General features: G+C 48.6%; 1 protein-coding gene across 1 annotated transcript in view; it reads right to left on the bottom strand.

The window, feature by feature from the left end:
- MRPS6 (mitochondrial ribosomal protein S6) overlaps positions 1 to 10,998 on the bottom strand; it is a 43,408-nt gene that overhangs the window by 11,839 nt on the left and 20,571 nt on the right. The window contains exon 2 of the mRNA XM_057385681.1: positions 1,502 to 1,641. Within this exon, the coding sequence (XP_057241664.1) occupies positions 1,502 to 1,641 (140 nt within the window). The remainder of the gene's footprint in view (positions 1 to 1,501; positions 1,642 to 10,998) is intronic.

The following is a 10,998-nucleotide window of genomic DNA, read 5'->3' as shown; positions in this document are numbered from 1 at the left end:
ACCCTCCCAGGGGGAAATTCCATCCCAATATCCCATCTGTCCCTGCCCTCTGGTACTGGGAACCCATCCCCCTTTGGAGAAAGTCCCTCTCCCTCAATGTCACAGGGCCCCTCAAGGTGCTGGGCAGAGCTCTGAGGTCTCCCTGAAGTTTCTCTCTCCCATCTTGGTGGAACAGGAGATTCCCCCCTCGTTCCTGTCAGCCCCTTCCCCTGGCAGCTCTCACCATTCCCACCCCACAGGAGCACCACGAGGAGCTCAGARCATGGACTGAAACCAGGATTCAGCCCTGCAGAACTGATCCAAGGAGGATTTTGAAGCTCTGGGGTCCCTCAGCTGCCCCAGAGCCCTTCAGGGATGAGCAGGGGTGGCCAAGCTCCTGCTCCACGCAGAGACATCGCCCAGGATGTCAGGATTTCAGTAGCTCATTAACTGGTTAATTTGGATTAATTGGAATTGGAATGTGGTAGCCCTGGCAGTGGGGGCTGCTCAGCAATGTTTCCCTGGCCTTGGCAGAGGCAGCTGCCACTGGAGAGGTGCCCTCAAGGAGCAGAACCACTCTGAGCAGGGGATGGGACCCACAGCACCTCCCTCCCACACTGCAGGGTTCGTTCCCATTGACTGAATTTCCATAAAACCCAGGATCACCTCAAATATCCCAAAGTGAGAGCTGGGGAAGCTCAGCTGGGGAAGAGAAGGRTCCAGGGAGACCTCAGAGCCCCTGCCAGGGCCTAAAGGGGCTCGAGGAGAGCTGGAGAGGGACTGGGGACAAGGGCTGGAGGGACAGGAGCCAGGGAATGGCTTCCCAGTGCCAGAGGGCAGGGCCAGATGGGATATTGGGCAGGAATTGTTCCCTGGGAGGGTGGGCAGGCCCTGGCACAGGGTGCCCAGGCCCTGGCACAGGGTGCCCAGAGAAGCTGTGGCTGCCCCTGGATCCCTTTGAGTGCCCAAGGCCAGGCTGGACATTGGGGCTGGGAGCAGCCTGGGACAGTGGGAGGTGTCCCTGGCATGGCAGGGGTGGAAGAAGAGGAGCCTTAAAATGCCTCCCGACCCAAACCATTCCAGGATTCTGGACTTTATCAACCCCAAAAACTGCATCAGAAACACAACCAAGCCTTACAGGGCACCTACAGACCATAATTAACATTGGAGGAAAAAAAACCCCAGCCTACCAACCAGCATCCAGCAGATTAAAGTTCAGCTTTTATCAGTAAACAGCCTAAAAATAGTTATTAAAAAAATTTCAATATTGTTTATGTTGGGSAGAGCAGTTCTGCAGGCCTGGGGCTACAAAAACACAACTGGAAAGCGACAAAAACCTGCAAGCCCCCGGAATAAAACACCCAAAATGCTCCAAGCAGGACTCACACCCCACACCTGCTGAGACCCCCAGGCTCCAGCTGCACCCCAAAAGGCACAGGAGTGACCAAATGGCTGTTCCTGGTGCCCAGAGTTTTCCAGGAGCAGCACAGAAAGGATTTCAGGAACAGGCGTCCCCACGTACCCTCCTCTCTTKTGGCGCTCCTTGTGCTTGGAGATTTTGTAGGGCAGGGCCCTCTCCCCCAGGTTCTCCAGGTTCCTCACCACGGCTCCTCTCTCCATCAGAGCCTCCACGGTGCGTTTGAGCACGGCAGCTGTCTCAGGCTGGGAAAGAGAGACACAAAAACAAGGAATTTATCGAAATCTGATGATTTTATGGGTTACAAGGGCYACCGGGACTTGCCCAGTCAGCGCTTGCAGAGGTGGTGCTGCAAGCCAAGCACTCAGAGGGCAAATATTCGGGAAGAGAAGTGTCAGGAACAGGAAAATTCCTCAGCAAAATGCCCTGCCCTTCCCAAGCCAGGCCCCAGCAAAAGGAAAATGGTTCATGGACTTCACTGGAATCACTGCGTCAGAGCCTTGGTCAGAATCCATTCCCAGCACAGGGAAATGATGGGGTGGCAACACTTTAGGGTCCCTGGACCACTGCTGCTCATTAATATTGCTTATTAATATTGTACATTAATACTGTTTGTTAATATTGTTGGTTAATATTGTTCATTAATATTGTTTGTTAACTTTGTTCGTTGATATTGCTCACTGATATTGTTCATTGATATTTCTCATTCATATTTCTCATTAATATTGTTAATACTCATTAATGTTCATTAATATTGTTCATTAATATTGATCATTGAGATTGTTCACTGATGTTGCCAATTGATATTGCTCATTAATATTGCTCATTGATATTGTTCATTAACATTGCTCATTAATATTGTTCATTTATATAGTTCATTAATATTGTTTGTTAGTATTGTTCATTGATACTGTTCACTGATATTGCTCATTGATACTGTTCATTAATATTGCTCACTAATATTCATTAATGTTGCTCATTAATATTGTTTGTTACTATTGCTCATTGATATTTCTCATTAACATTCTCATTAATATTGCTCATTAATATTGTTTGTTCATATTGCTCATTGATATTTCTCATTAACATTTCTAATTAATATTTTCACTAATATTCTCATTAATATTCTCGTTAATATCCTCATTAATATTGCTCATTAGCGTGGGAACAGCCCAAACCCACAGCTCATGGTGGAGCCGCCATCAGCACTTTGTTCACATACACTGTGATGACACCAAGGTGTAACAGAGCCATGGGATCCCYGGGAACCCTGGCACCACTGACCCCAGACCCCGGCAATGCCACCCTGTCCCAGGCCGTGCCCCATCCCCACCCTCACCCCAGCCCCTGACAAACCCTCCCTGATCTCCAGGCTGATTGGAATTCAACTAAATTCACATCGCTGGGTGAACTCTGCACCCTGCCAGGRACCAAAACATTTTTTGTCTACAGATCCAAATTCTCCTCTACCTCCTGTTCCAAGTTCAGAGCTGCCCAGAAGAAACATCAGAGCTCCTCAATTCCCACCAAACGTAGCCCCGGGTGTCCCACCAGCCCCTTCCCAGCTCCGCTCCCTGCCCTGGACACGCTCCAGCCCCTCCAGCTCCTCCCTGAATTGAGGAACCACAACTGACCCAGGGTTCAAGATGGGCCCAACCAGAGGTGGGAACAAAGTGCTTGGGTGTCCCCTGTGCTGGAGCCCCAGGAGCAGCTGAGGGAGCTGGGAAAGGGGCTCAGCCTGGAGCAAAGGAGGCTCCGGGGGGACCTTRTGGCTCTGCACAACTCCCTGACAGCGAGTGACACACAAGGGTTTTGTCCCTTGTCCCCACATTTTCGGTGGCTGCAGGGCCAGCGTGAGGTGCAGCCTCTGAACACGACAAAGCCCAATATTTCAGCCCCGAGTGTTTAGAAACAAAACCAGAGGGAAGGAACAAGAAAAGAAAACCACAGATTTCTCCATCCAGGATTGTCAAATGTGCAGCCTTCCCCGCTTGCGGCTGAGCTCTGAAAACATCAGCTAATTGTTGGGTTGGAGAGCTCGTCACTGTGATCCCTATCATTCTCCCCGTCCCAAAATCGCCATGGTTTACCCTGGCGTGACCAAAGCCGTGCCTCAAACTAAAAATAGGCTGAGCTCTGCTGGCCAGGAGAGCCACAGACACAGGTTCCTGGGTTTGTACCAGGGCCAGCCCACTGGGGACAGAGGGGACAGGGCAGCCTGGCTCCCAACCCTCCAGCCACAGCATTTCACCCCAAACAGCTCCAATTCCAGCCCCACAGCTAGTTTTAATTCTAGCCCCACTGCCAGCTCCAATTCCAGCCCCACAGAGCAGCCCCAATTCCAGCCCCACAGAGATCAGCTCCAATTCCAGCCCCATAAACACAGCATTTCACCCCAAAGAGCAGCTGATTCCAGCCCCACTGCCAGCTCCAATTTCAGCCCCAAAGAGCAGCTCCAACTCCAGCCCCACAGATGTGGGGAGGGGAAAGGAGACAATGSGAGTGCTGCAGAGGGAAGAAGGGAGAGCCTGGGCTGTAAAATTCCAGCTCGGGACACCCCTCCTGCCCCCAGGGTCACAGCAGAGCCACCCCCAGCAGTGTCACCCCTGGTGAGCTCGGTCACTGACTTCGGGCCATAGGCTGTCACCTTGTTCCAGAAAGGGGCAGAATCCCAGAATAGGCGAGGTTGGGAGAGACCACAGCGGGATCACCTGGTGCCACCTCTAAGATCATCCCAGAGCCCAGGGCATTATGGACATTCTGGAATATCCCCAGAGAGGAGACTCCAGCCCCTCTCTGGTCCCTGCYCAGGGCAGTTGTGCCTCCTGTGCAGGGGGAGCTCCCTGGGCTCAGTCCCTGCCCGTCCCTCGGGTGTCATCGCTGGGTCCCCCCCAGAGCAGAGCCCGGGCCCTGCTCGGAGCCCTCCCTGCACCCAGGGACAGCCAGGGACAGCTGGGGACAGCCGGGGACACACAGGGACATCCAGGGACACACAGGGACACCAAGGGACACCCAGGGGCACCTGGGGACAGCCAGGGACACACACGGACACCTGGGGACAGCCAGAGACAGTCAGGGATACCTGGAGACACTCAGGGACACACAATGACAGCCAGGGACACCCAGGGCTGAGAGGCCCTGGGACACGGAACCAAAGCATTTTTGTCTACATATCCAAATTCTCCTCCACCTCCTGCTCCAGGTTCAGAGCTGCCCAAAAGAAACCTCTGAGCTCCTCAATTCCCAGCAAGCCAAATGCATCCCCGGGTGTCCCACCAGCCACAGCACAGGGGACACCCGAGCACTTTGTCCCCACCTCTGGTTGGGCCCATCTTGAACCCTGGGTCAGTTGTGGTTCCTCAATTCAGGGAGGAACTGGAGGGGCTGGAGCGTGTCCAGGGCAGGGAGCGGAGCTGGGAAGGGGCTGGAGCCCCAGGAGCAGCTGAGGGAGATGGGAAAGGGGCTCAGCCTGGAGCAAAGGAGGCTCCGGGGGGACCTTGTGGCTCTGCACAACTCCCTGACAGGAGGGGGCAGCCGGGGGGGTCGGGCTCTGCTCCCAGGGAACAGGGACAGGAGGAGAGGGAACGGCCTCAGGCTGGGCCAGGGGAGGCTCAGGGTGGACACCAGGAGGAATTTGCCCAYGGAAAGGGTGCTCAGGCCTTGGCAGGGGCTGCCCAGGGAGCTTTGGAGTCCCCATCCCTGGAGGTGTCCCAGGACCATGGCTGTGGCCCCTGAGGATGTGGGGACAAGGTGAGCACGGCCCTGGGGATGGGACATCTGAAAGGGCTTCTCCACCCTCAGATATTCCGTGATTTTGGCCTCTCCCTGCCTCTCACACTCTGCACAATCCCACAGGAGCGCAGGAAGCTGTTCCCTGCACTCTGGGGCTGCCCCATCCATTCCCTCCAGGATTTAACCCACAAATACCCTGGAAGAACCATCAAAGCAGCACCAACACCTCATCCTGAGAGAATTTCGTGCATCAGAGGGAATAAAAATGACACCAYGGGTTCCATCAGTGCCACAGGATCCTGGCAGGGTGTAAAGACAACGGAACTGGGAAAAAATGGGAATACTCTGATGGCAAAGTGCCCTCAGGCATGAGCTCATCAACCACAAACAGCTTGGAGGMAAACCTGACATGCAAATAAAGCTCTGGAATGCTGCTGCCTCCTAAAAACAAGGAGCCACACGCCTGGAACCAGAGCCACGGGAAAGCAGTCRGCCCCACTGCTGCCATTTCCATCTCATTTCCTCTAGAAAAGCCAAGGGATAAAAAATACAACTTTGGCTACAAAAAAAAAGCATTGTCAACCACCAAAAATTCTCCAAGAGGAGATTTTGGAGGGGGAGAAGGAAGCAGACACCAAATATTCCAGAGTTTTAGGGTGAGGACAGGACTCAAGATCTTCTGGCCACTTGCTCAGTCCAACAGGAAACATTTAAAGTTAGTGGGCACATCCCAAGTTATAAACAGGAAAAAATCCATCCCAATTGCTTGATTATCCCTCCAATGCAGCAACAGCAGTATAGAATTATGTCTTTTTTTGGTTGGTGAGCAGCTACAAAAGGTTGGTCTGGGATTGTTTACTGAGGTAGAAACCAAAGAACGCCAAATCCATTTTTAGGAGGAAGCTGCAGACAAAACAAGGGACAAATGGGAAACCCCAGGTGCTCCTGACCATGACAAACCTTGCGACATTTCCATCCCACAGTGAGTGAACACAAAGGTAGGAGAGACTGTTCGAAAAATGGATTTGGTAAATTGAAGGTTACAGCAGGCACATCATCACAAATAACGTGGGGGGAAGTGATTAAAATTGCCTGTCTGAACTAAAATGAACCCACATGCTCAGGACAGATCTGTAATTGGCATTTGAGTGATAATTTACCAGATGTAGATATGAAGGACCTGACTGCAGAAAGCAGTTTTCAAACTCAAAATGATGCCTGAWCTCTTCCATCCCAAAATCCACCTGTCTTCTTCAAAGAATCTGAATTCTATGATGCATCTTTTTTAACTCAACATGTAAGATCAAAGGAAATTATAGAAGAAATTAAAGCAAAATCCAAAGAATACAAGTACTCTATAAATACCAAGTCACAGCTAAATGAACACATCAGTCCCAACACTGAATTTCATTCATTTTAGAAGCCTAAAAGGTGTCTTTGAAATCTGAAATAAACAGCAATCAAATCCTCCAATTTAGGGCTATTCCAATGGTTTATTACTAGAAACAGTGAAAGTAACAACTTCACAGAAGGGTTTGAGTTGGAAGGAATTTTAAGGATCAACCAGGGCCACCCCTGCCATGGACAGGGACACCTCCCACTGTCCCAGGCTGCTCCCAGCCSCAATGTCCAGCCTGGCCTTGGGCACTGCCAGGGCCGAGGRGCCCTCAACATTCCAGGCAGAATCAATTCAGAATCAATTAACCCTCAGAATTGATCAAACATCTTCCTTAAAACTCCAAATAGAAAGTGACACTCTTCTTCCAACAACAATAAATTCTAATAAGGATTTCAGCGTAACACCGCAAAATACTCCTGATCAGAACCTTGCTGAGGAAAAGCTCTCCAGGAACTCCAAGCTRTGCTCCTGCCATGAGTTTTTGATGTGAACACATTTCATCAAGTTTATTTTGTATGCTCATTAAGCTTAAATAATGAAGAGTGGAAAGGAAAAATAATGAAACCCAGACAAAAAAAGACATGGAGAAAACATCCCTGGCTTCCTCCTCTCCCCTGGTTTTACAGAGTGGGCACAACCCCACCACAGGGGCTGTGGTCACTTGGGCCACATGGCCCTCAGGTCACTTGGGGTCCCCTGCTCCAGMTCTGCAAGGAGCTGCAGCAGCAACTCAGCCAATTTCCCAGGATTTGAGAATCCCAGAATTCCTGAGGTGGAAAAGCCCTCCCAGCCCATGGAGTGCCAGCTGTGCCCAATGCCCACCTTGTCCCCAGCCCAGAGCACTCAGTGCCACCTCCAGCCCTTCCTGGGACACCTCCAGGGATGGGGACTCCAAAGCTCCCTGGGCAGCCCCTGCCAAGGCCTGAGCACCCTTTCCATGGGCAAATTCCTCCTGGTGTCCACCCTGAGCCTCCCCTGGCCCAGCCTGAGGCCGTTCCCTCTCCTCCTGTCCCTGTTCCCTGGGAGCAGAGCCCGACCCCCCCGGCTGCCCCCTCCTGTCAGGGAGTTGTGCAGAGCCACAAGGTCCCCCCGGAGCCTCCTTTGCTCCAGGCTCAGCCACTTTCCCAGCTCCCTCAGCCGCTCCTGGGGCTCCAGCCCCTTCCCAGCTCCGCTCCCTGCCCTGGACATGCTCCAGCCCCTCCAGGGCTCTCCTGCAGGACCCACAACTGGACCCAGCCCTGGAGGGGCCTCTCRSTGCCCAGCCCAGAGGGACAATCCCTGCCCTGCTGGGGACACCATTCCTGATCCAGCCCCRTGGTCAGTGGCCTCTTGGCCCATCCAGACCAGACTAAGCCATCCCTCCCTTCCACGAGAGGAATTTTCATGGATCAGATACGGCTCTGGACACGCAGCTCTCACACCCCTGGAGCACATTCTCCCTGCTGCCCAAGGACAACACGTCAGGACAAAGCTAGAGCTGCACAGGGCAAGCAAAACCTTTCCCCAGCACAATGYGAGGGCCAAAACCATAAATTTTTAATCCTCTCTTTTGCAGGATACAGCTTTCCTTGGCCCTGTATTAGAAGATTTAAGGTGAGAATCACACGGTTTTCACCAAGTGGGAACCTGGGCAATTCCTTTCTCAAATTCATGGGGCCATATTATATTATTATAATAATACTATTAAAATATTATGWATTATAATATATATAATATGGAATATACCTTTATATATGCAAATACATATTTTACAATGTATAAATATTTGTAATTCCAGAATAATAAATCTAATATATTWTAGATATTATTTTTATCTATTTAATATATCTATATTATATGAATTCTATTAATATATAAAATTATCTATATTAATTCTATTTAATTATCTATGTWATTAAATAAAATATATTATTATATCTATAATAATATATATTATTTAATATATATTAGAGTTATCCCAGATAAATCCTGGGATACACAAGGCTACCTCCCCAACAGGGCTCAGGGAAATACGAAAAATCACCCAAATTAAAGCGTTAGAAACATGATGAGGCTGAATTATCACCTTCTGCTCTCACTCCACCAACACCTCACAAAGAAATCCCAAAGCACCCAAAAAACCCGAGTCCAAYCTGATTAAAGCGAGAAGGCCCAGAAGTGAAACCTCCTGGGTCATTCCCTTTCCCAGCACCAGAACATCCACAGGGAAACTGGGACAGCCTGGTCCCAGGAGGGGCACTCCCTGCAGGATCAAGGATCACTAGCACCATCTCCATGGGATTTTCCAGAGAATTCCACGCTGCTGCAGCACTGACTGAACCTGCCCAGAACCCACCAGGCGCCCACACCCAGAGAAACCTGAAACCCCAAAAGCAGGAAAAGGGAGAGGGAGGCTTTGCCAACACAAACACAACCAGCTGGGGACAGAGAGGCTGCTTGAACCTCTTTGAAAATCACTGACCTGGAAAGCTGCTCGCTGAATAAACACCTAATCAACTAATTAGGGAACCAGGTAATTAATAGTTAACTCATGAAAACGCTCCATCCTGGAAATCACAAATCCAAGTTTGCAGACAGGAAAATCCTTATTTTTCATCCCAAATCCAAAGCCTCCTCCAAAAATGTTTCTTATTCACACCTTGAAGCAAACGATAGCAAAACTTCCATTTCCCTTTCACATCACAGCAGCAAAAGAAGAGAATACAGGAATAATTTTGGTTTATTCATTTTCTCTGCAGCTGAAAATGTGGGTTTAGCAGCCTTGCCAGAGTTTTCACCATCATCCTGTGTCCCAAAGAACAGAATCCCCAATTTAACAGCAGGCCTGCTCCTTTTCTTGCTAAGCCACCAACACTGGACAAGAAAATCATGATTCCTGCCACAATTCCCAAGTCCATCATGGCCACATGGGGGATGGGGATGAGGAGAAGGAATGAGAGATGCAGGCTTGGCTCTGCTCCCCAAACTGGGCTGATGATTTCACTCCAGAATCAGGAAGAMGGTGCTGGTCCCACTCAAGAACTGCTTAAGCAGCAGCTGAACAGGACATTTAAGGATTAAAAAAATAAAATATGGAATTTTGCCCAATATCCAAGYGGATTCCACAGCTAAAGGGGGGGGTCACTCCTGTTTTGTGCCTTGGCCCAGCCCATCCCAGTCCCATCTCCCCACAACAGCAGCGGCCAAACTCTCAGGATTTGGGATCCGGAAGTTCTCCCTGCAGTTTGAAAGAACCCAGTTTGGTTTTGCTTYGGAACAACCAGGAAAAACGGGAATTCTCTTTCCCTACAGGGACGCAGGGCTTACTGCAAGTAAAATAACTCCAAAACAGCTCCACAAAGCTCTGTTCTGGTGGGTTGGTCGGTTTGGTTTTGTTTGGTTTTTTTCTCTCTTTTTATTGAAACTTTGTACAGAAGTTTGAAACATTTCCATACAATACTTTGAGACAGGACAAAATGCCATGGTAAAGGAATGTAAACTGCAAGAAACACAGTCTGAAGTATTCAAATACTCTATAATAAGAGTTTTAGTTTGAAGACTAACGCAGGAGGCAAAATAATATGCATACAGTATACAAAGAACAGTATACACAGGGCCAGCAAGGCTAACTATGAAAATTTTGCATCAGATTTACTTCAAAGATTGATAGCAATATGATAATTCTATACACTAGACCAAAATTAATTTATCATACATCGTTTCTATGACAAAAAGCTTGTCATTAAGGACAGTAGCAACTTACAATATAATTAAGCTGTATTAATCTCAGTAACACTTCTAAATCTATGTTCCTACTACAGTAAAGGGTTTTTTTTTCAGTATATTGTCTTATAAGATCTTAACAGACCTTTAAATAACACTTTACCAAAAGAGACCTGGATCCATTATAGTGATCTTATCTACATGCCCGTTTGGCTTATTTCCAAAAAAACAACCAAGGGACAAGGAAAAAGGCAGGTTTCAAATGCTATATGATATCATTTGGTTTTGGTCTGAAATGTATTTTTTAGAGAGTTAAAAAAAAAACAACAAAAAAAGGCAGTTCATTAACTGGTATTTTATATAAAATCCGCAGAAAAATACAACAGCAACAAAACCCAAAAATACTTCACAGATATCTAAAAAAACATTTTTTTTTCTCAGAGATACAAGGTAAAGCAGCATCACTTTGACACTGTGCTTTAAAAAAGAAGATGATGAATGAAGAGACTGCTCGAGTGAGATTAGAAAATTTTGCTTTCTTCTTGAAGAAGACTACTAACATTTTGCACAGCAACTATTTTTATAACCACCTCATTTTAAAAACGTGTATTCCTAGACACAGAATTGTCATTTCACTGCCAGTTTTGCTCAAAGTGTCTGACTTTACACAGTGGAACTGAGAATGCCAAGTGTCACCGGATGTCACGATACCATGAGTTCAAGATTGGAACAGAAGTGAAGCAAATGCCTTGAAACCAACACCAGGAAA

The sequence above is a fragment of the Malurus melanocephalus genome, unplaced genomic scaffold, assembly GCF_030028575.1.
Source record: "Malurus melanocephalus ecotype Western Australia unplaced genomic scaffold, MMel_1.1 scaffold_854, whole genome shotgun sequence".
In the NCBI taxonomy this organism is placed as follows: Eukaryota; Metazoa; Chordata; class Aves; order Passeriformes; family Maluridae; genus Malurus; species Malurus melanocephalus.
This window is presented reverse-complemented; position numbering and strand designations above follow the sequence as displayed.